The sequence below is a fragment of the Micropterus salmoides genome, unplaced genomic scaffold, assembly GCF_014851395.1.
Source record: "Micropterus salmoides isolate LMB-PRFRI ecotype aquatic unplaced genomic scaffold, ASM1485139v1 Ms_hic_scaffold_15, whole genome shotgun sequence".
Taxonomy (NCBI): Eukaryota; Metazoa; Chordata; class Actinopteri; order Centrarchiformes; family Centrarchidae; genus Micropterus; species Micropterus salmoides.
Genome location: NW_024040596.1, coordinates 19,038,927 through 19,064,692, shown reverse-complemented (window position 1 = coordinate 19,064,692; position 25,766 = coordinate 19,038,927). Strand labels below are relative to the sequence as shown.

Here is a 25,766-nt window from a genome sequence, read left to right as displayed (position 1 = left end):
ATCTTTAAATAACGTGTGTGACACTTTCTTTTCTCTTTTCAAAGCTTCAGATGGAGATCCTCAAAGGTTTGTCTCATCCCATGTTGGGTCGTTCATGCTCTTCAACACCCTCCTCACGACCTTTTCCAGATCCTTCCGTGCTCTCTGCTCCTCCTCCAATGACTTCTTGACCTTCTTGTTGTCCTGGGAGGTAAAAACATCGTTACTAATATAATTATTTCCACTTAGCTAACATTGTGCCTACTCTTTACTCAGCTAACAATTTTTAGATCTGAGAGTCAAACCAGCTAATTTTAGCTGAACGTCATATATTAGATAAATCACACCACCATGCTCTTTCAGAAAACATCCCAGACATCACCTGTTTCAGCTCTTGGACCTCGTCCCTCAGGGCGTACACCACATCCACCACGCTCCTTTAAGATGATAACATGTAAAAGGTCAACACATCAGCGATGCCCACAAGACTGCTGATTCAAGGACAGGTTCACATTTTTTCAAGTCTATCCTAAAACATCACTCACATGCCCAGTTTGTACATTGCAACAGTTTAAGTTCACTGTAATTTTTTTTGGGCTTCTCACATCTCTTACATTTGATTCACATTAGGAATGCATCACTTCCCAGCCAGCATGGAACTACCAAATGTGTACGTGGGCATGTGAGTGTTGTTTTAAGACACACTTGAAAAGATGTGGGCATATCCTCGTAACTCAGCAGTGGCATAAACCAAGGCAGAGTTACTGCTGACCAGAATAAGTCGTGATTTTCTGTATTTTTCCTTTTTTCAACAAATCCCATGAAAAGAGCAAAACCAACAATTAACTGATCCTACTAACAAGCTGTCAAAGCCTGATAATAGCCTTTTCCTCTGTGTAATAGACCTCCATTGTTGACCAAAAACCACACTGTTGCACTTAGTGACATGTTCCTTCATTACAATGAACATGGGCACCTTAGTTTGAGTCAATCCGACATATTTTAAGATGTTGTTTGAATACTACAACTACACACAGTGTACAGTCGTTTTGGAAAATTACTGAGCCTTCTTGAAATTAACATGACATTCGTGACCTCTTTTTAAAGATTAATTTCTTCATAGGAACGAATAGGCTTTGTGATAAGTGCCAAAGACAGGGTATGAAAGTGTACAAAGAAATTCTTGGTTTTGGTCTTTATATGGGAATTAAATATCTAAAGACAGTTATACAGCTATATATTACATTTTATATATATATATAAAATACTATACATTCATGCCAATAAAGCTGAACTGAATTGATTAAGGGTAAAGGAGAAGAAATAGATCTATCTATTGTCTTACTTTTCTTCCACTGCACTTTGTCCATTGCGACTGGGATCCTCCAACGGGACTTTCTTCTCACCAGGGATGATCACATGCGGCCCGGTTTCCCTTCGCGGCCCTGTTTCAAAACAAAAGAGCACTCATCGATTGGCACCTTGCTATGTCGCACCTTGTACTGTAGTAAGGTGAGTCAGTACCAAATCCAGACCACAGTCTGACCTTCTTTTTCTGGAATGAGTGACAGCATTGAAGAAAACCAAACATACGCGAAAATTTGTAGTAGTAGTGTGTTAGTCATGCATAGGCCAGATATCAGACAAGAGCCAGAGGAAATTGAAAGGAAATGAGAGGCTGTAGTGGTATCTGGCAACAAAAAAAAACAATCAGATTTCTTACAAATAACCAGAATGCCAGTGTCTACCAAATGACAGATTTATTCAAAACTCATAATACAGCGTTTGGGACTTGAACACTTCAGCAATGTAGAACAAATACACCGAAGGCGCTATTTGCAGATACGACGTGGTCACATGTGTGAACTGAATACAGCATTAGAGCACACAGAGGACAATGTTGGTCAAAGACAGTTGGTCTTGTCGCCCTGCCTGTCTCACGTATTGACTTATTTTCTTAAACCACAGAATACACCTGTCACAAAGTATAGCACATAATATAAGGACAGTGATATTCTTAGCTCAAATACTCATAGATGGTAGAATGGATTTTTTTTCTTGCTCCAAGACAACTAGTATTTACAGAAAGGGAGACCATGTGCTCTTACATTTCAAGTCCACTCTGACAGTATTCTGAGGTTGAATGAGTAGTTCACATATAAATGTTTCCGTATAATCACGGTCTCTTGGTTCTTTTTTTTTTTACCCTCAATGCTTTCAAAACACAGAAGGTGAGCATTTACACTACGAATGAGCATTTACTTTACAGTAACACTGAATACTCAAGTCTACCTTTAAGACTATATTATACACACTCTAGGTAGACAACAAAAAGTACAGAATTTAACAGATTCTATCCCCCAAACCCACTGGGCCGTTACATGATTGTGCAAAATAATTCAGAAAACTTCATGTTATAATTTTCAGTGTAAACTTTGATACAGAGCAATAAATTGTAAAAAAACAAAAAAAAAAAACAAAAGAAAGAAGTTTTGTAAACATTGACATACAGAATAAATATAAATAAAAACACCTGTATACAAAATAATGAATACAATAAAGAACTGATTACAGAAACAGTAAATAGTACTGTAACATGGACCAATATATACCATATGTCACTCACATTGCTAGCTGTAAGAAGAGATAGACTCTAAGTGGATGCCAACCTGTACTTTTAATACCAATACTGGAAAAATACTTCTTCATAAAAATAGTCATCAATGCAAGAGATAGCATGGAAGCCTCGCATGCCAGACCACACAAAGGCATGTCTGGCTTTGAGGCCGTAGCATAGGCGCTAGTTTGTTGTGACACAAGGGATCTTTGTTTTTGATGTTACCCTAACCTGGTCAAATTGTCAGATCCCAGTAACAGCTACACCTTAAAGGAATTAGATTAAGCTTAGTTGCTTTCTTTCCATGAGTGTACCTTTGGACAGAACAAGGCTAGTATGTATGCTAAGCTACACTAAGCTGTTCCTGGCTTCAGCTTAATTTTGAACGGACAGATCTCAGAGTGGCATTGATCTTCTCAACTAACTCACAGAAAGAAAGCGTACTTACACAAACCTCAAACTATTCCTTTAACTAGCAGGATACATTAAACAAGCATATTTGATTTGTATTACCGGACTGTAGCTGTGTTGGGCTGTAGTTAGAGTTTATTAGCATCGGGCTGGTTTGCAATGACTGGTTTAAATTAATCTTTTATTTTGTTAATGCACTAACTTGAGGTTTAAAAGTAAATATAAATGCAACCCTGTAGAATCACTGACACACAGCAACATTGCTGGATGGAAGATCAGGTTTTAAAGGATGATGCGTAGGAGACTACACAGTACATTAAACTATTAAAATTAATAACTTAGTGTCACACTTCACCCAAAATACAAAAAAGTAAATTCTCACATAACTCTAGAAATGGTATCTAGTGATACAGAATGTTTTCCAGGTTACTGACTCTGAGATTTCGGCATCCACAACTTTACAATTTAGTTAAAGCTGGAGCAGGCAGCGTAGGAGAAACTAGCAAGAGACAGCTAGATTTATAAGTAGTATCCAACCAAAAAAATATCACCCCGTCCCTTCAGGCACCCCCCCCCAAAACACATTTTCATGTGAAAGGTGCAGGGAGGCCAGCTTTTTACAGTCCTGCGAAGCCACATATACGAGATTTCTGCATTTGATTAATTGATTGCTGTCGTGATATAAAGAGAATTTCAACAAATCCCATCACCACAAGCAAAATTCTAATCACTTCGATTGTATTGTAGTTGAGGCAGAAATCTCAGGTGACTGAGGTAAGTGTGAAAACGCGTCTTTGTAATTTGGGTGAACTGACCCTTTAAATTCACCATTCTTAGCACAGTAGCTTTTATCCAGCTGAAGAAAGCTTGGCTAGAGAGTGAAGTGTATGTGACAATCTCCTCTTTCTGTAGCAGCTACATTAAATAATGAATTGTGTTTCACAAATTACTACATTTAGCAAGGATATTTAGCATTTAGTAGCTTTTGGTCATTGACTATGTTAAAGTTAATCCTGCTTAGCACTGGCAACATGATAAAAGACTCAAATTAAGAAAACAGCAATGATACGAAACATGGAGGATTTGAATATTTCATTTGCATGCTGCTATATTATCAGGCAGCAGGGGCGTATGTGCCTGAACCTGTGCGTGTGTGTATGGCATCTGTGCTATGTTTGAGCATACATACTCTAGAAACACATACCGAAGAGAAGTAGTACATGGTAAATAGAATACACTCGTTCCTGAATTACATCTGAATATCAGACAGGAAAAGCTCAGTCCCCATCTCTCCCTCCCCTGGTTATCCCTCCCCTATATTCCACTCCAACATTCCTGCACTCCCTGCTGAGAGAGTCAGCCACATTTATGGTCAAACAAGGGGAGTGGTCACATTCAAGATAAATTAACAATTACCAAACACTTACTGCATGACAACTACACATAGAAAGGAGGCACATAAAAGGGAAAGTGGCAAAGGCAACAGGGAGATGCTTAAAACATCTTAAAACAAAACAACATAAATAAACCAAATAAGTTAACAAAAAATGAACAATAATATAATAGAAAATAAATAGATAAATAAAAAAAAAAATCTAGTTTCATTTAATACAATGAAGATAAAAGAGGTAAACGCGCTGTACGTTACATTGCAGTACAGCGTGGCAGTACTGTACGTTCTTTAGTTCTGGTGAGAGATGCAGCTCTTACGCGGCACTGAACCCATCCTGTAACTGTGGGTGGTCCAGATGGAGTCATAGTCAGAGTCCTCTGAAAGGTCAGAGGACAATTCTGGCCGAGACACGCTGCTACGGCGGCCCGGCGAGTCCATACAGGACCGGTCCGCGTCGGCCAGCACGTGGTTGTGCATCAGGTCAGTGCCCTGCCAGGCTGGTCGGGGTGCGCCAAGTTTGGCGGTGATGTTGCGAAATTAGAGGGAGGAAATGGTGGGCGAAAAAGAGGAGTGACAGGGCAAGAGGAGGTATCATATGCAGCACGCAACAAATGGTAAATCATAAAAAACCAATGACAGATGCAGAATGGGGTGATGGGGTGAGTCAGAATGAATGTAGAAAATTATAACGCAGCATGGAGAAAACAAAAATGGATGAGAAAAAAAGAGAAAATGAAGGAACTCGGGGTAAACCAAAGCAATGCCAAAAGGTGAGGAGTGGAGGAGAGACAGACAGAAGGAGAAGATACTGTTAGAAAGATCAGTTCAGAATACCAGTGTTAAAGAAAGGCATTGAGTAACAGAATACAGGTATAGCAGTAACAAAGACAGCAAGCTCCAGAATGAACCTCTCTTCTTTTGTGCATACACGTGTACAGTATAAGTAATAGTTCTTGTTTTCTTACTGGAGTTAAGAGTCTGCCTGGTTTTGGCACTGGTGCAGTATGCCTCAATAACTTTCAGGATTTGGGCATCTTCCTCCAGAGCAGCTGTACCTGAGAAAGAGAAGGCGAAAAATTATTTACATGCTCGTCAGGTCTCTGGTCACTGTTGCCCTCCTATCATAGGCATGACAATATTGTTGTTATACATTCATGCCAATAAAGTTAATTTGAATTAAATTGAATTATAGGCACAAATCACAGCAGCTGCAAACATTGGAAGGACATTTTTGCTCTTCTGTGGCTCTTGGCTGATTCTTCTTTGCTTTCTTGCCAAGTGAGAGAGGAGGAGATCAATACCACTCTCATAGTGGTCCATTAAGTTTGAAGGTAGAGCAGAAGATTCGCTTAGCTTACCTTAGCAAAGGTGCAAGGGCAAACAGCTAGCATGGCTCTATCTGAAGGAAGCACTCTAAAGCTCACTAATTAAGAGGTTATATTAGGACTGGGCAATAAAACTGGGCATAAAAAATAATTATTTTCCTCAATAACAATATAACAAATGTTCAATATATCATCAATAAAGGTTTGATTTTATTCATTTGAATCATCAACGAATTAGGACTTAATTTTTTCTAATCAAGATATTTATTTTATTGAGGAAAAGGGACTGAAAAAATATTTACTTAATCATATTTTTTGAAAAAAGATTTTATAGTAATTGTTTTGATGTTCTACCTCAGATTTGTGAAGTGATCCACTGTTTTGCATCTGTTTGTTCTGATCATAAAGAATAGTTTAACCACACAATTAACCAACTGGTTTCTTCAATTTTCACTCTGGAGGAAAAACTTTAAACTTGAATAAAGATAATGATCTGACATTTATCATGATAATTACGATATCGAATGGTATGGTATAACATATGTTTTTATTGCGCATAACATTTTTGGCCATATCCCCACCAATATGTGTTTTTTGTGGAGACCTAGAATGATAGGCTGCAACTTCTTCCTTAACAGACAGATATGAATGTTATTTCTCTCTCATGTACTTCTCAGTAAGAAAGTGTTCCTTTTTATTATAAAAAAAAATCTCATTTGGTTGTATCTGTGTTCAACACAAAGTCCAGACATAAATAGAGAAGATTTTAAACATACTTTTCCTCAAGGCAAATTCCTCCTCAGACTGTTTCCTCTCCGGCTTGCGCTTGGGAAGGAGTTTCTTCACACTCTTAGGACTTTTACTAAGATCCTGTGCATGGGGGGCAGAAAAAGGTGAGACAATTGCATTACAATTAGAAAATCAACATTACAAAAACATATCAAAACATCTTAAACAGATGAAAACACGGTCCCTCACCTCCTTGTAGCAGAGAGCTGCAGAGGGCCGTAAAGGGGGTGCAGGCCGCAGACAGCTCAGACTCCAGGGTTTGGGGGTGTTGGGTGGTTCCAGTGGACCCCACATCAGGGTGCTGTGAGACGTTCCATGGGAAGATGGGTGAGGCAGGGTGTGGTAGGTGGGAGCCACTGTCATGGCCCTCCCATCAGCATGCCGGGATGGGGTGAGAGGGTGAGATGGTAGCTGAGGAACAAAACAAAAGGGGCATTTGTAAAAAGATTCATCACACGACAGAAACTGTACTTCTTGCTTTTTAAAGTCGCTCTAATCAATATTTTTACAATTGATTAAATGACTATGTGTAATGTAAAAGGGGTCACTCGTACGGAGGAATACACAGAGAATTATCACCCAAACGTGAAGTTCTCCTCAGCTCTACTCAGCATTTTAACATCTTTCAGCTTATAGTTTAGGTTTTCAAGCCCACAACTTTACTGTTTTGGTTTAGTCTCACTGCTCTCACCTGCCAGAGTCCTAAATAAACTTCAGTACATCCACAACTCTGCTGCCCGCCTCCTCATCCACATTCACCATCGTAGCCCCATCCCTCTGGAACTCCCTACCCATACACATCCACCTTATTCAGTACACCAGTTCAAATGCTTATTAACACAAATAGCTAATCAGCCAATCACATGGCAGCAGCTCAATGCATATTGGCATGTAGACGTGGTCAAGACAACTTGCTGAAGTTCAAACCGAACATCAGAATGGGGAATATAGGGATTTATGTGACTCTGAACTCGGCATGGTTGATTGTGCCAGACAGGCTGGTCTGATTATTTCAGAAACTGCTGATCTACTGGGATTTTCACGCAACTGGTTTGTTGAACATGACAATGACTTCACTGAACTCCAATAGCCTCCACAGTCACCAGATCTCAATCCAATAGAGCACCTTTGGGAACGGGAGATTCACATCATGGATGTGCAGCCGACAAATCTTCAGCAATTGCACAATGCTATCATGTCAATATGGACCAAAGTCTGTGAAGAATGTTTCCAACACCTTGTTGAAAGTATGCCACAACGGATTATGGCAGTTCTGAAGGAAAAAGAGGGTCCAACCCAGATTTTATGTAAATACATTTAACACTTATTTTCCATCTACTTATCCAGTTCCAGGTCACAGTGGCAGCTAACTAGGCAGCAGTACATCTCCAAAACAGCAACAGTCTAGTTGTACATTCACGTGGTCCTCAAAACTGTCATTGAAGCATTGCAAATATTCATCTGAACTGCAGTTGTTTCAGTAACAACAAAATTATTAATCTTTCGGTTATATTTATGTAAAAGGTCCTTTAGGGAAAGGCAGCCCTCAGTAGCCTAGATGTCATATACTCCAATGACATCCTACATCGCGTGTGTTGATTGTTTATTCAAGGCATAAAGGCCGAATGCTGATTATTAACATGTGTATTCATTTCATTAAATGCAATTGTGCATTAAATGCAATTGTGCATTACAGCCATTCTAGTGAGAGAAATAAGCCACTTCAGACAAGGCTATATAGTAATTTTAAATGATTGCTAGGCATTATGTGAGCCAACCTCTAATGGCATATTGATTGTAGAGTAGACATAATAAAAACAGCTAGAAATCAACACACACACACATATATATACACACATATATATATATATATATATATATATATATATGTGTGTGTATGTGTGCGCAGTGTTTGAGCCACATTGAGTATAAATGAACACATAAATGAAATCATCTGTATGTGGGTATGTAGTCATTAGCTCCTGACCGTGTGGCAGGGAACAGTGAGTGGTTTGTGGCTGGGTGCTGTGGCTGCAGTGTGCTTAATCTGTCTGGTCAGGTGTTCCACCCAGTCCTGCAGGTCCTGCTGGTTGGTGCACACTACCTGGAGACGGTCAAACATGGTGCCTGCACGGACAGAGACAATGTTGTTGAAGGCGTTGTGTAAAAGAATCACACTCATCTCAACATCTTATGTAGCCTTACCATTGAGTTCAAAGGCGTTTTTATGGGCTTCACAGTCTTCTAGTTTGGTCACTGTCATGCTGGCCAGGGGCAATTTTCCCTGCAGAGGGAAATCACTGCATCACAATCAAGACGTAAGAGAGAAAATACCTCTCTTCCACTATATTAAGTACAGAACTCTAAGTATAGACTAGAAAGAGTCTTAAATCAGACTGATCTGAGAAAATGTTTATTACTGACCTGGAATATGAAGCCACTCATCCTGGGGCTGGCAGACAGCATGAGGAGGATGTGAGGGAAGAGCATGAGGTAACGCTCACTCTTCTCCTGACAAAAAAGAAGAAGTAGTAGAGTGAGAGAGGAATAGAGAGGGAATGGGAGAGATAAAGTGTGATCCAGTTTGTGTGTCAACACACACAAAGATTTGACTAAGGGCTAGTTCTGATCAAAGACTCACAACAGTCTCAGAGAATAGTTACATTAGTTGAAGTGAATTATCTGGTGAGATAAAAGATATTGGCAGTTGACGTCTAAGTTGTCAAGATCGCAGGAGTTTTACAGCATATCACACATCATCATGCTCACAGTGATGTTTCTGTAACTAATCACTTCTCTATAATCGATCTGGGTATATACATCACAACTGTGAAAAGAGTGGTGCATTACCTTTTTGTGGTTCACAGGACAAATTGGCATGTGCCCCTTTAATGTGGCATTTATTGACAGTTACAACCACAGCTGTTTTGCATTTTACTCTGCGTGATCTAGATCTTTGTCAACCTTTTTTTGCACTGATGTTACAAGCCAATCAGCCTGGGGAACAGAAATATTGGTTAAAGCCCTAGGTCAAATGTTCAGATATAACACTATTTTTACATTTTTTATTTCCCCTGCATCACTTGAAGAAATGCTCAAGCTCTTTCAATCACCTCTCAAATGCTCTATGCTTTAGTTTTTTACTCATCATAGCTACCTAGCTACAGTACAGTAACAGGAACACAGCACAGAAAAATCTAGTAGCCACAAACGGTAAGTTTGAGGCTATTTCCACAGAAGCCGATGAAGCTTGACAACTATTATTCAGCTTTTTTGACATATCATATTATTTCCTTGTGTCCCTGTAGTAGACGTTCAATGACAGGGTGTCGGTCCACAGCCCAGAGGCTGGGAACCACTGATCTACACAACTGCAGTGTCCCAAGCCCTACATTATAAACAGATCATCAAAAAGGTGGTAGCTGAGGCTGAGATGATGAAAGGAGCCATTCACATGGAAAAAGTTTACACTCGCTATGTTTGTTACAAAATTGGTAAGTTTTGGAGTTGTTAAGGGTTTTTAGAAGATTACCTGTCAATTATAGCAAATCTTTGACATGAACAAATGTTGTGTAGAAGCAATACTGGTAGCAGTTCATAGCTAAATGAAGTGCATGTGGAGAAGTTAGATGGTTCTAGTACCTCGGAGCCAGGACTTTGAACTAAGACCTGGCTCATGTAGAGCACAGAGCCCAGGGTCTTAATGTCATCCCCCTCCCACAACCGGATGGACTCGGTGAGAATCTGCAGCTCCAGCTCCTTACGCTTCCGCACCTCCTGACACTGAGCCTGAAACAAGGGAAGCAAACAACAGCTTAAAGACCTGGTTACATGCCACATTTGACAGGACAGAAGGGGGGCTCAACTTACAGATAGATTTTTGAAAGACGCCATGCACTTCAGAATGTCTGGCCGGTCAGGATGGCTCTCCTGAAAGAAACACGTTGGTTATTAAACACACATAGAGCTACAACTAGTCATTTTCAGTGTTGATAAATCTGTTGATTTTTTTCTCATATAAATCGATAAGTTGTTTGGTCTTGAAAATGTCAATCAGTGCTTCCCAAAAGCCCAAGATGACATCCTCATAAACCTTCTTTTGCAATTAGCAATTCTCTTTGCCATCATGGAGGAGTAAAGAAACCAGAAAATATTCACATTTAGGAAGCTAGAATGATATTTTCCCTTTAAAACAGTACTCAAACTGATGAAATGATTATTAAAATAGATGCCAATTAATTTCTATAGTTGACAACTGATTGTTGCAGCTCACAACACAAGCGACGATGTTTAGATACATACCTCCATGTGCCTCTCCAGCTCTTTGAGTAAGTTGGGGTATTTGTCGAGTCTCATGAAGGGTTTACTGAGGCCTGTGGTCAGGGTGAGGATCCCAGGACTGACTGCCCCCCTCCCCTCCATAAACTCCCCCAGTACTTCACTGCAAGACAAGGAAAATACAGAAAGAGAGACAGGGAGTCAAAAGAAATCATTTAGCTCATTATGTAACCTTGACGACATACAGTGATAGTTTCTATCAACTTCACAAACAGTTCTTCAGACTTCACAGGGTTTGCAACCAACAAAGTGTCACAAAGAGAGACTAACTGGCCTCTGTTTGACACATATTGTTAACTGGCTTTCAGCTTGTTACAACTCACTCACTTTGTGCCTTAGTAATTGGGAAGGAAATTAAATTTGAAGTAAAGTAAACAAAGTTATAAAGCCAGCTACACATGGGACAAATTATGATGTGCGAAAGTGTGTCAAAAACCATGACAGCATATACCAAAAAACAGGAAAACTGTACTGACAAAGAGAAACCTTAACACTGACTGAAAGACACTTTACAAACTAAACTCCGCTACAAGTTTATTTGTTACACCCAGTTAAATAATGCAGTCCTGCAATAAATCCTTATTTTTACTAATACTTTTTAAAAGTTTATAATGGTAAGTTTTTGTTTAAACAGTTTTAGAGCAGTTGAGACTGATTAAACATTATGGTCATTTTGGATGCTGCTATACTGACAGGTGTTTCCATTATTTTGCCCACTCCATTTATATCAATAAAAGTAGGGTAAATAACAGAAACACCTCTCTGTGGAACGCAATTTAGCTCAACAGCACCAAAAACCTACATCTTCCACAATGATCATACAGTTGAATCAACACCTCTCTAAAACAGTTTAAACGAACACTTAACATTATAACCTTCATATTAGGTTGTTTTAGTTGGCAGTGTATTTGCCTAATAACACAACAACCTGCACTTTTGTGAAGTGACAACATAGTTGAAACAGCACTTCTCACAGGCAGTATTTGTTGTAGTGCATTATGATTCACAGTAGTTAAAACATTCCCAAATCACATTATTCAGATGCACCTCAGGTCACCCTCAATCTGCTGTGTTATAGAGTATTTTGTGTCTGTAGAGACAAGCCACAATAGTTTCCACAACCAGTGGATAGGTAGCTACAACTACAAAACAAAGACAAACTCCACAGACTCAACAACACAACCAGTCCCTTTTCCTGTTAAGAATGCAAGACATTACAAAACAAACGTTTCCCTGTGTAACACGAAAGCCCTCTTCTTCTTCCTTGTGAGCTGCTGTCTGAAAACAGGCTGAAAACACTGTAAAATAAAAGGAAACGTTGTTGATGTAACCATACCCGTGCTGGGTGAGCACATTAACTGCAGAGGGGTGGTTGGAGCAGTAACCGGCATAAAGAGCCTTCATCTGTGGCATGAGGTTGAGGAAGAAGCCTCCCACCCTTTGCTGGCTCTCTGGAAGCCTGAAGAGAAAAAAAAAAAAAAAAAAAAGATCACGCACAGACAAAATGCTTCTATGCAAACTCTGATAAAGACTAAAGAATATAAAATAAGCAGACTATGCCCTAGCCTATGGTTTAATCCCTGGTTTACTACATCCCTGTAGTACAGTCAGCCCAACACTAGATGTCGCTCTGCTTATTATGAAACAATGAGGATGCTGCTGCAGTGGGGCTGTGTGTGCAGGGAGGAGGGGGGTGACTAACTTGGTGCACTCCTCCAGCGACTGGACGAGCATCTGCTGGAAGGTGCTGATCTCTTCAAGGTTGCCCAAAAATCAGAGCCACATCTGAGCTGCTCAGTCTGGAGGAAAAGATAGGACGGGTAAAGTAAAACGGTGACAGCATATTCAGTGAGATGCAAAAAAACAAAAAGTTATTTGTTGTTTGAGACGTGTACAAAATCTGATCCGGGTTCCTGTTGTACAACAGTCATGCTAAATTAACCTGGTTCTGGTTTCATCAAGCTTTACATGTGAATGAGTCGTACTTGTCGATGCTCTGAAGAGGTCGCAGGTAGTTCGTCAAGAGGCTCTGAAGGTCTTTAGAATATTCTGTCTCCGTTTCTAAAATGTTCTGCAACACCTGCAAAAGAAAGTAAAAAAACAGCTTCAAATTAGAAAGTGTACCTGTCTCAAGGAGAGAAAGAGGTCTTGAAAAACAACGCTGTTCTTTGAGAGACATTTTTACATTACACTTTCTTTGTAGTCAAAACATTACATATAACTTATTAAAACACCATTAAACATAAATGTTGCTTCTGTGTATTAAAAAAAATGTAGTGAAAAATTGGGTCATTCAGGTTTGGAAAGTGAGCCACATAACTGATCCGTGTTTTCACTACAACTGTGATGGCAGTTTTCCAAAAACCACACCTGCCCTCAGCCGCAGTAACATTCTCATGGCTAGGCACAGAACATTTTAGACAAGAGGAACGAAAGTATGTCGGTGAGTTGTGTAGAGAGAAAGCTGTGGGTGAAAAGGCCACCTCGATTTTATCTTGGTACTCCATCTCATTCCGGCAAAATAATTTACAAACACTGAATGGGAAAAGCAGAGATACAGATACAGAAAAAAACCAGGGGAGAATAAAAGCGCTCAAAAAACAGAGACAAGACTTAAATTTTAACATGGTGTTAGTGGAGAAACAGAGACAAAAGAAAGAAAGGGGGAAAAAATGGAAAATAAGACAGAAATAACAGTTGCTTTCTTACCAAGTTATAGTACGTCTTGCTGATTGCAGAAGTGTCAAAGCCTTTAGGTGGGCTCTTAAGAGTGCCAGACTTGGGGGACACTTGTTTGTCTGTGGCCAGAGAGAAAATACATAAATTAGGGGACATTCTTCTATCAAGCATTATATCTAATGAGACATGAAGACACTTTCAATGAACACAATCAAGTCACACTTGACTTTTGCAAGAAATATTAAATATCATATAAAAGTGGACTCTTTAAGCATGAATCATTACTAAGGCACACAGTGTTTAGTGAAGTGCATTTTGGAGACAAACTGATGCTACTACTAGTTTCAGAAATTAGTAGTCCCTGTTACAAAAGTGTTTTTAGTGGCTGATGTTTAACTGCACATATAAAGCACAAAAACGTCGTTCTACTGCTTGATATCCACCATAACTGCATATCAGGATTGCGACTTATGTTTTTTTACTGTGTATTAGGATTTGCACTCAATAATAGTTAATGAGAAACAATAACAATAGCTCATGGTACATTGTTTCAGTAGCTGTTTTGTCCTCTTTTCCTCGTTAAACGTCACATCTCAGCATTTCATTTATTCCCATGTGCAATAAGCGCTCGTAATTCTAATATGTAACTCTTATACCTTATCTCATCTTATCCCTATTATATATATATTATTGCTTTTATTCTTATTAATATCACTGTTTTCTTGCTTTTCTTATATTAACCTTTCATTGTCTTTTGAGTGGTTTTATTGTGTTTGTTTTTAAGCTGTCTTGCTGCAAGAAGAATTTCCTCTAGCTGGGCCGTAAAGACCCGACATTAGCTGAAGCAACACCATAATCACATAATTCTGCTACCACTGAAATTATATCTATAACAATTCATTACAAACATCTTGTCCGTTGATCCTTACACTCACAAAAAATGATTGTTAAATTGGTGGAGTGCGTAAATGTCAGTCAGACAGAGGATCAGACTTTAAGCTGCCACCTCTTGCAACATGGCAACGCAACCTGCTTTACAAGAGGAAAAACAACAGGCCTCGAGACGCAGCAGATGTGGGACTGTGTTATTGTCACAAGGCCAGATGGAATCGCAACGACAATGGCAAGTGTGATTTAGTGTACCGGTTGGCAGGTTTTGTCTGAGAGAGATGTAAGATGTCTGTTTAGCTAATTATTTAATATTTCAAGCTGCTCTGTGATCGTTCACAGACACATGCAGGGGAGGAATACCTACATAAAATGATGAGAAATATAACTTATATAATCTTTTAAATCACTGTATTAATGTTAAAATGTCTTACAGAGGTAGAGATACCTACCAGAGCCTTTGACCTCGCGAACATAGTTACTAGGAAACCACCCAGTCCTGCCATTGAGCATGCCCTCCCACCAGCCGCCGTCCTCCTGACGAGTCACACTGATGATGTCACCCTTGGCAAAGGTGAGCTCATCCTCGTTGGTCTGCTGGAAGTTGAAACGTGCCCTCACCAGCAGCTGCTGTCCACTGTTTTCAGACATATCCTGACAAATGAGGGAAGGATGTCACCAAGCAGGGAGAGAAGCAAAAGGGAAAGTGAGCTGTGAGCAGAAACGGACATTGTGAAGTCAGGAGACTAAAGACTGATGACAGCAATTTTTCATGGGAGAAATGTAAAGTTATTAGGAAGTGTGAACAAGAAGAGTTTTGCGATGAAACATCTATTTATCCATCTTGTGAAACAAACCCAGCAAATATTGTGTAATATTCATTACTCATCATGGTTCATCTGATCATACTCATTATTTCCATCCCTCAGAGGTTTAAACTATGTTGCAAACAAACCCTTTAAAGTACAATTCCAGTGTGACTGCGGCTTTTTATTATTCCACAAAGTCTGGTGACATCTGTACAACCTTCAACCTGAGCAGAGGTCCATACATTGATTTATTTGTGGCAGCCCACCACAACATGAACATTGACTGCCACCATGTGATGATTTTCTTTTTTTACTATATAAAATGGGTAAAATCCACACTCTGAGCTGGGCTGTCGAGGTTAGCGCACTGTACAACAGTCTAGTCAATATCGACTGCCCGTGCAAGTGGAGAACGTAAATGTTAAATCTTAAACTCTGATGCTGAATGTTTGCTCTCTCAATCCAGATGAATACTGAAAAATATTTTCAAAGACTCAAAAGGCTTAACCTGAGGAGGAGCAGAGATAGTCTGGACCAGAGGTAGCAAAACAGCATACCTAGACACTTCTGAAAACACGTATGGAAAAGCGGAACAGTCCGTCAGTGTGATTAACTATCCAATTAATTTGTTTCAAATACTTCCAGGCTTCAACCAGTGCTGCTGTGGCCGCTGAAGCAGCAAGAGAGGGCCAGGAAGGGATAGCTGTAGCTAATGAAGAGAGAGATGTAGAAGAGGAGGAGGAGGACAGCAGCCAACATGCTGCGATGGGAGAGCCAGCTAGAGCAGCAGAGACTGAAGCAGGGCAGTCAGAAAAACTGCTCTCTCAGGAAAAGGGGTCTCATTTCTATTCTTCACTGTATTTATTTTTGTTATTTGTTTAACACAATGTGAGGCAATTTAGCCATGGCCTATATACTGTTTGTTCAGTTAATTATTTGTCACAAAGTATTTTTGTATTGGAGCACTTTATATACAGTATTATTTAATAATAATTATTTTAAAGAAAGCAAACCTAATTCTGTGGGAAACACTGTATCAACTTGGTACCAGTACTTAATCGTAATGAAACAATCCCCCCAAACCACTACAATGAACTGACGACATTGGATTATTATTGTTTATTTATTATTGGACTGCAACAGGACAAAAATAATAAAAAGACTGTACATTATTATAGCCACAAGCCATGAACTCAAATATCAAATCAATAGCTCTCTGATGCAGTCTCATCAAAAACTTTACATTATAAGCTTCACAAAGGTGGTGCTCACACTGCATGGCTGTTGCTTTGGATTGCATTATATTTGGCAAGTGTTATTGTGTTCGTGTTTTCAGTGACTCAGAACCATTGAACCATGAGCCGTTTAGTGAGTGGTGACCTTACCAGACTGCGAAACTGGTTCTGCATCAGCTTGGAAGATCGGCCCAGTGAAGCCTGAGAGGACAGGGACTCAAATGACTTGATGCGATGGGCTGAAGAGTGTCGGGCGCACACTGAATCACTGCCCACACCAATATCTGTACAGAAAAGGTAAAATATAAATACACTAGACCTGGCGCGCCCACACACACCCACACATACACACACTCTCATGACTACTCACCTGTCTTTCATAGATAACACCCACAGGCATCATATAACAAATATTGCACATATTTTGACTGACCTGCAGTCACTTTATTCAGAGCAACCAGACTGCTCAGCACCTTTGAGAAGTTCAGTCCCAGCAGCAGGTCACTGGCCTCAAATGGCTGTTGGTGAGAGAGCACAGAGAGAAGGACAGCATCAACATCAGAGCCATAGAGTCATCAGCAAGAGCATTTTCCCTTTTAAAGCTACTCACTAATTCCAGCGCAGCAGGACTGTGTCATCACTTGGTCACACTGCCAGCGCTGAGCAGTCAATCGATAACTCTCGTTATCTTTGACAGAATTAGTGGGCGAAACACACAAGCACAGCCGACACGCATATATCTGCAGCAGCTACAGACAGACACTATTTACGTTCCGTTAGCGTTCCACTAAACTGGTTGAATTATGTGCATTACAAAAGATAGTGCTTCCTTCACAATGGGTGATATGTCGTTGATTATAATGAGCATGTAATGCATCCTAACAAATGCACTATGATCTCCAGCTTGAGTATCAAACCTATATGGACAAAAATTTTATCATGATAAAAACATTTCATACCATCAATGACCATCAATGATTATTAAATTTCAAATCATTGTTTCTTTCAAGTTTAGAGGCAGACTTTTCCTCCTGAGAGAAAATTGAAGAAACCAGATGATTAACTGTGTGGTTAAACTATTCTTTATGGTCAGAACAAACACTTATGCCAAACAGTGTATCACTTCGCAAATCTGAGGTAGATCATTCAAAACAATTACGGTAAAATCTTTCTTTCCAAAAATATGATTAGTAAATATTTTTCAGTCCCTTTTCCTCAACAAAATGAATATCTAAAATTAAGTGCTAATTTTTTCGTGATTCAAATAAATGAAATCAAACATTTATTGACGGTATATTGTTATATTGTTATTGAAGAAACTATACTGCTATAATATCAATATTGTTTTATTGCCCAGCCCTAATTGAACCTCAATATTTTTCATACCAAACATGTGACCAAAGCACCAAGTAACAATAATTGTCAAGTACAGCGAGATGGCTTTGAATGTCTGATCAGTAGCCTTCATTTAATTACATGGTTCATGACCTACATAAACATTTAGACAGCTGCTTGTGCCATATAGCATTTCATGTTTGATATGTTGGGCATATTTTGTTAAATGGGAAAAGGAGTCTGTAGAAAGACATGTTTATATTTGTCAAAGTATCATGTCATTCTGGTATCTGTACAGAAACTCAGGTACTACTTTTTATTTCAAATGAATCCCACCACCATGTTTTTGTGATGTTTCTTTAAAACTACAGTGCCTAGCTGAAAATGAAACAAGATATTTGTTATCTGTTTTAAGATTTCCGTCTTAATTTGGGACAAATGAGATTTAGGCTGATGCTGCATTCACATCATATGGTAAAGATGAGAAAGTTTCACATATGTTTATGACTTCATCTGACATTGCAGAGCTGGTTGAGTGAGGGTTAAAATGACTTGCAATGATAATACAACACTATTTCCATTACATTTAATCACACTGAACAATGGACTCTGGCCGACGTAAGGCACCACTGCTTACTTGGTTTCAGGCGCTTCTGTATTATTACGCGGATATCAGGCGGATGTTGACGTGAACGCTGTTTATATGTTGGACTTTTACTAATTACAGTGACATGGTCATGAGTGTAACAGACTAGGGTAGGGAAGTCGAAGTATTGAGAAACAGACTAATGCATTGATGGCTTTTTTTTCATGGAATGTGTTGACAATAAGAACAATTTTGAATAACGCCAGCCTTTATGCTTCAACTGCAGTACGTGTAAGCAGGGTCTGTATCAGTGTGAGTCACTAGACTCTCGGTTAGTATGAATGGCAGCGATTGTATCTCTGTTAATAACTGTAGTCGTCCTCTATCTTCCTGTGTAACGGCTTCAAGTGATTAGTTACTCTCGCTTCAGTTATAGTGAGGGTGAGTGACTTTGAGTCTCTCTCATCTTCCGCTCTGATTACAGATATGTCCTAAGGGAATATGTGAATGGCTTAGTTTGCAAGACTGTGTATTTGGAAAAAAGAAGTGTGTGTGTCACTGGAAGACTTGCTGTCCTTAAGGAGCAGTCATGTGAAAGCACCATCTTCCTGAGAGGTCAATACCTTCACCAGAACTGAAACACAGCTAACATTCAGTGTTTGTGCTAAACTTTTTTGCCCCACAATAACAGCTAAATGTTGGTTCTGCAGTCTTTTAACAGATTATCCATTAGGGGGAAAAAAATCAGTCATCACAGTGAAACATGATGAATGATGTAAATTAAATATTCACGCATGGAGATTATGAACAATGACTAACACGACAAGCTACAACATGCCTACTAAGCCTCAGCATCACAGTCAGGTAATGATCCCTCGGAGCAGGCTGAGACAATAGTGCAACACCCCTCTGTGACTCAGCAAGCCACAACAGTGTGGTGAATTGCTCCCACACTTGTCGTGATTGAGAAAATTAGTGTTTACCTGCACGGTGTATTACAACCAGTTACTGCATGTACACTACAGTTAATGGGATAGGGTTACATGTCAGATTTCTTAGTGAGAGATTGCTTAAATATACAAAATTATATTAAAATATTACTGCGTATGTGAATCCCCTTATAGTTAGTGTCCAATATAGTACAACTGTAGTACAACTTAACTCCCTACAGTGAGGGAGTTAAGGCAACATACAGTATGTATTTAATCAAATCATGCTCTAATTTTAGAACAATTCAACAGACAATGATCCTAAATACAGCGACAAGGCAGCCAAGCAGTTTTCTTAAAAACCAAACAGTGGAATATTCTTCACGGCCAAGTTAGTCACCTGACCTCAATCCAACTGATCATGTGTTTCAGTTCTTGAAGACCAGACTGAAGACAAAAAGCCCCAGAGGCAAGCAAGAAGTAAGATTATAGCCCAACTGATACTGGATTTTGGAGGCCAATATTATATATATTTGAGAATTTACAAAATCTGATTTGATCTATCGCCCCAATCAAATTATTGGTCTAGCGCTGGTGAAAATGGCTGCAGTACCAACCTGCTGCTGATTTATATGGGTCACAGATATTTGCAACTGATATCAATATGCCTTAATTGAAGCTTATTTTACTTTTGGTGCACTAAATAATTATTATAAAGTAAATTGTGGTGATAATGAAAAAAAACGACTATGACACTGGTTATACTGACTTGGATGTAAATAACTCGTAGCTTTGACCTCATGGTCATTGCTTTAATTTAAATCCAAACTGCTTTAGTGAAAAGCCAACTAGAGCACAGTAGATTGATCAATGACTCAGTAACAATTTTGATAATCACTTATTAGTTACAGTTGTTCAATCAAGCACACGTGGCAAATATTCTCCAGTTCCAGCAACTCAGATGTGATGATTTACTGTTTTTTAATATTATTTCACGTTGAAAATCTGTGGGTTTTGGACTGTTGGTCGGACTAAACAACACATTTGAAGATTTCACATTGGGCATTTTTCTCTACTTTACAAGACATATCATATCTTAAACACCAACTCAATTCATTTCAAAACTCAACAGATTCATTGCTGGCCCTACAGCCAACACAACAAAAAAATATGTCAGTGTCCAAATACATGAAACAGCACTACACTATGCAATACAACAGCTTATTTTTATTTAATGGCAATGAAGTCTCCAATTGGCTGCGACAGATGGATCCGTGATTATTCTCAGGGTAGACACCGGGTAAGGTTACTATACCAGTGGGACCATCAGGGTCATGGGAACTCTAATGATCACTTCCTGTGGTCAAAGACATTAGGGGCTAAGGGTCAGTAACAACAGCTGCCTAAGTGTCAGACATGGTCTTAAATCTGCAAGATGTATCCAAAATAGATCTAAAAGAAATCAGTCCTGTTGAAATGCCCCCATAGCAAGGCTCGCAGGTTGATGTTCAGCCAAACTTCCTGCTTAACTTTAAAAAGAGGTAGGTCAGAAACGCAAAAACGTCACATCTATCTGTCTGACTGTTATTCTCGTGTAAGCGGCCACTGCTCTAATCTGCAGCCACAGCTACCTGGGGTCAGAGCCAGCTGTGCTCTGGGCTCTGGAGAAGATCCATCTTTGCTTTACAGATGGTGAGCAGGGCAGAATGCCACGTATGTCCCAAACTACGGTAATCCCGCTCTGTTCGGTTCACTCAACAACAAAAAAGTCACATATATTTGGACACACTCTTGCATGCAAGGATGGAACATAGAGTAAAAGTAACGGTGACGTTACTGAGCACGCTATCTCTGCCGGTGAAGGCATAAGTCAGCATGACATAAAGGAGTATTATGATGGGGGGTTTGACTATTTGTTAGCAGTAAACCTGCAGATTATTGGTAAACGCAGCTGCCAGAAACAGTCTCTGTGGTGAGCCTAAACAAACAGAGGCCGTTTCCAATACAAATCATGATAGCCATGTGATTTGCTTCCCTGGCATTTCAGCTGCCTGTAACTACTAAAGGGCATGTTTCACACACTTAACATGACAGCACTCTGTCTCACCCCATGTCCACATCTTGTTCAGTGACTGGAGACTCAGTGGGGGGAGGCAATGGTGAGGAACACTGAGATGTATTGTCAAACTGGGGTGGTTCAATGAATCTTCTATGCTCTGGCCAACATGCAACCTTAAACAGCATGCTGTCCTCCATTTGCTTAACATTATGGAGGTATTCTCACTAGCATTAACTACAACTTACCCAAATACTATTATATACGCCTGCATGGGTGAGGTAGGCCTACTTGATCTGAGGACATGTTTAGACTTTACACCTTCTAATAATATGACTGTAATTACTGTAAGAACAAGACCTACTTGCATAACCATGGGTCCATATTGCCCATAGCTGCAGCAGTAGCAATTTGTTCTTAACAAAAATGTGTACCCAAGGGCTAGTGTGAAGTGGTGGTGACAATAAAGCCACGCATGAGTCCGAGGACAAAGCTCTGCATTAATTAACAACGCGTAAACATCACCCAGGCGCTGCTAAACCCCAGTGGGAAATGTGAACAGGCGACAGTGTAATAGTTTTATCAAGCAGTGTAACTTAAGGTTGCCAAAATGTTGCAAATGTATCGCCACTGGACGGGCAAGCCAATCTCTCCCCGGGTGATTATTCTCGGCTCGTAGTTCCCTCCTCCTCCCTCTGTCCGCCCGCTCCACGAACCCATTGTTTATTGTTATGAGTGTCTCCTCTTGAACATGCTAACTCTACATTTCGAGCAGCACCTCTGGGTGTTGTAATGTGCTGACGGCTGTGGTAGAAACGCAAGATAAGGCAAAAATCTGAAAAGGTACTCACCTCGACGCGAAACGATGTGCAGCCCTTGAGAAACTCCTTTATGTTGCTCAAACACTCGCCGTCGTTTTTCGGTTCTTGGTAAATCTGGAATTCGGACGGAAACGCTGGTTAGAGTATACTTCCAGTTCACGCTGCGGGGTTTTTGCTTTCCACACTGCGGTTTTCTGTGAGTGCAGCGGTCCTTAAATTGTATCTTCTTTAACTACACGCACCACAGTGTCTGTATCTGCACCGGGGCCTCACACTCCGGGAGGCTGGACGCAGATCCCGCAGCGGGGAAGTGGAGGAGGCTGTAGTGTTTGGTGAGGGGAAATGACGTTGACAAATAGGGATCCCCGCTGATGTTGATGTAGCCTATGGATGCACTGGTGTTTTATATAATTCAACGAAGTGGTAAGGAAGGATTCATTCTACCCTCACAGACATAGATGGGCTGGACAAAATATTTCCAACATCTCTCTGTAGACTATAGGACAATCCAGTTCAGCAGCAGCACAAACTACAGCCTCTGAAATGAATATAAAGTTGCATTTTAACCTTCATGAAGGGAGGATTTATTGCAGGGCTGTATAAGACTGCAATACTTTTAGCTGGGTGTACCTAAACCCCAAACTGGCAACTAAGTGTAATTACAGCCCAACTGAGGCCATACCAATATCAATATTTATGTTTTAAACTAAACATAATCATTCTTGATAAGGATCCCTTACAATTTATTATTAAATAATTGTGATTAAGAGATTTACTTATCAGTAGGCTATATTTTATAGTTGAAAAAAAGACTTGCCCATACTCTCTAATGGACAAATTACGTAGTCTAATGTAGACACTGTTTCTGTATCTTTGGCACATCTGCACTGACATTTCTTGTTAGGCTACTCATCGGCTGACATACAGACACTGATATGATATACAGCAGATATATATTGGCTTGGATGATTTATCAGTGACGATCAAAATACTACTAGGCCTACTACTTCTACCAATAGCCTACTATTAATAATAATAGCCTACTTAACATTTTCCCCCATGCAGTTCTTCCCACTTTTCCCCAAACAGTTACATGTTTCACAAGTGCAATTATTATATAAGCGTATATAATAATGATTAGGGTGTCCCTAACATCCCTGGGTTGGTCAGTCATATTGTGCCATGGTCTGGCCCAGATGTGGCCCTCATCTGGTTCTGTTTTCAGTTCCCTTGGCTACACTTCAGTCATTGTTCTCAGTGTGCACAGTATGCATGGAAATGGGAGGAATCTAAAATAGCTAATTGGAAAGAACCATGATAGAGTATTTATCATCTTAGGTCTATATAGCACAGGTATGTACCCTGATATAACTGACATCTGACCCAGCTCTGGTCCACATATCTAAATTTCTACTGGCCCACATACAGGACTGCACACACAGAGAGGGATGACTGAAGCGCTGCCATGTGAACTGAAAACAGAACCAGATGAGGGCTATCTGGGCCAGAAAGTGGCATGACATGACCGGCCAATGAATGACTAGCCCAGGGATGTTGGAGACCCTACTCCTCGTTATAGAAGGGCGACATGTAAATGGAAAGCATGGCATGTGGAAATGTTAAATATTAGTAGTAGTAGTTTCAATCCGTAGTAGTATTTAGAGTGCAACTGATAGGCTATATCAGCCATGCTGATATTTACAAAGTTTGAAATTAATTTAGAAAGTTTCATCATTAGCCTACATAGTTTGTCCACCAGAGAGCACTGATGGTCTGTCTCAGCACATATTTCGGTCACAAGTTGTTAGAAGCAAATAAATGGGATCCCTATTAAAAATGTGTGTTTATGTTAGGCTTAACAGTTTACTTCAGAGTTACTGAAAGGTGTCTTGTCTGACCAGGAAGGAAAATGTTTTAGATTTGTATTGTAAGCCCACTGTTTACCATTTGGGTTCATTTATCAAAGCAATTGTTGATAGTTGACAACAGAACGGGCGGGGCAGGGCAGAGCCCTTTAACCCATGACCATTTTTCCTGCTCCAATCCTCTTAGTCCTTATATGTCAATAAAACACATAAAATCATCCCCAGATGAGATTGCAGCAGATTTAACAGAATTTACATGAGTAATATGTGGGCTCATTACGCCACACTGATTTGGATTTCAGCCACCATGATGAGACACCCATTTCCCAGTTGTGCCCTGGATGTCTTATATAAAATCCTCTCCTGTGCAAAATGGTGAAACATCGTTTGGTGATGTCACGGAAATAAAACAGCACCCCATTGTCGGCGCGAGGGGGTAGGCGGGGGGCTGTTTTCCCAGTTTACCAGGCAAATTTCTCACGCGTGTGTGGCAGGGAAAAGCAGAACATCCTCTTTTCAGGAAAAACATTGCCTCCCGTCAACTACTAGCCGCTGAACTTGCTGACGCTGTACGCTGACAGACACAAACACTGCGCTGTTTCTTTAAATGGGGAGAGGGTCCGTCTCTGTCTGTGCGTCTTTGCAGTCAATGGCGGCCCACTCTTATTGCTGTGGTCTGTGTACAGATGGCTAGTCACTCCTGGCTGATCACACTGTGTGTATCAAAATACACTGACATACAAGCCACATCAGCCTGGATCAAAAAGGAATAAAAATCAGGGGCTTCGAACGATAATGCAGATCTGTTGAGTGTTTAAACATGCACTGAAAGCATATTAAACGAGGCCTTCATTATTAAGACCATAGCACTGGTGGATCTAATAGCTCCTGGAACAGTTGATCAATAATTTTTCTGTTTGCGGTGATGCTGTGTTATTTAGAGCAGATACATAGTGGAAACAACGGCCTTTCTCTTTACGCACGCTGACATTCGTATGAGCAACCGTGTAGTTCTGTTTTCGCAGACAATAACCCGGGCTGCCGTGACCTACAAAAGAAATCGCCTCATGGACCACTGGGCAGAAAGAGAAGCCAGACAACAAACCGCGTCGGTTTCACGGATCTGGGCAGCACACAGACACGCCGACAGGGCTGGCGGTTGGTTATGCAGAGGAGAGCGAGTGTGTGTATGTGTGTGTGTGTGTGTGTGTGTGTGTGTGTGTGCGGAAGGGGGGGGGGTGTATTGCCCTTACTTTCTCCGTGGACCCCGGGCTGAGCCGCTCCAGCAGTCTACACAAGACCACCCCATCTTTCAGGGAGGTCTGCAGAAATGCTTCAGGATCCGAGATGGTCTTCTTCGGCGATTCCAGCACCCCGAGCGTAATCAACCATGTAACCGTCTGTTCCGCCGAATTCATGTCCAATCACAACAGATCCTATTCAACAAAGCGGCTGTATTTTGGTACCTTAACAGTTTTCTGCCCCGGTTACGCTGTCATCTGTGCGTTAGAAGGGACACATAATTAATCCCCCTCCCCACCAAAAAAAAAAATGATGCACAAGATGTCGATGGGAGTAGAAACCCTCTACCTCGGGTGGATGCGGACGACGGCTGGCTGGTGGAAATTCAGCAGGTCTGGTTTCCTCCCTTGAATGGTATGTTTTTTCCCTCTCCTCTAACCTGGCAAGCTGTCAAGTGCGGTTCGCTGTG

General features: G+C 40.3%; 1 protein-coding gene across 1 annotated transcript; it reads right to left on the bottom strand.

Annotated features, from left to right (window-relative positions):
• Positions 1-25,766, bottom strand: LOC119904299 (rho guanine nucleotide exchange factor 7-like). The gene is given in 23 exon segments (XM_038720862.1): positions 1-183; positions 362-416; positions 1,325-1,424; positions 5,366-5,455; positions 6,502-6,595; positions 6,704-6,925; positions 8,502-8,641; positions 8,720-8,798; positions 8,939-9,025; positions 10,157-10,303; positions 10,385-10,444; positions 10,817-10,955; positions 12,189-12,311; positions 12,555-12,622; positions 12,624-12,651; positions 12,838-12,932; positions 13,562-13,650; positions 14,872-15,073; positions 16,614-16,747; positions 16,897-16,981; positions 22,221-22,304; positions 25,309-25,554; positions 25,646-25,766. Coding segments are annotated over 22 exon segments (2,409 nt in total). The 5' UTR covers positions 25,474-25,554; positions 25,646-25,766; the 3' UTR covers positions 1-60.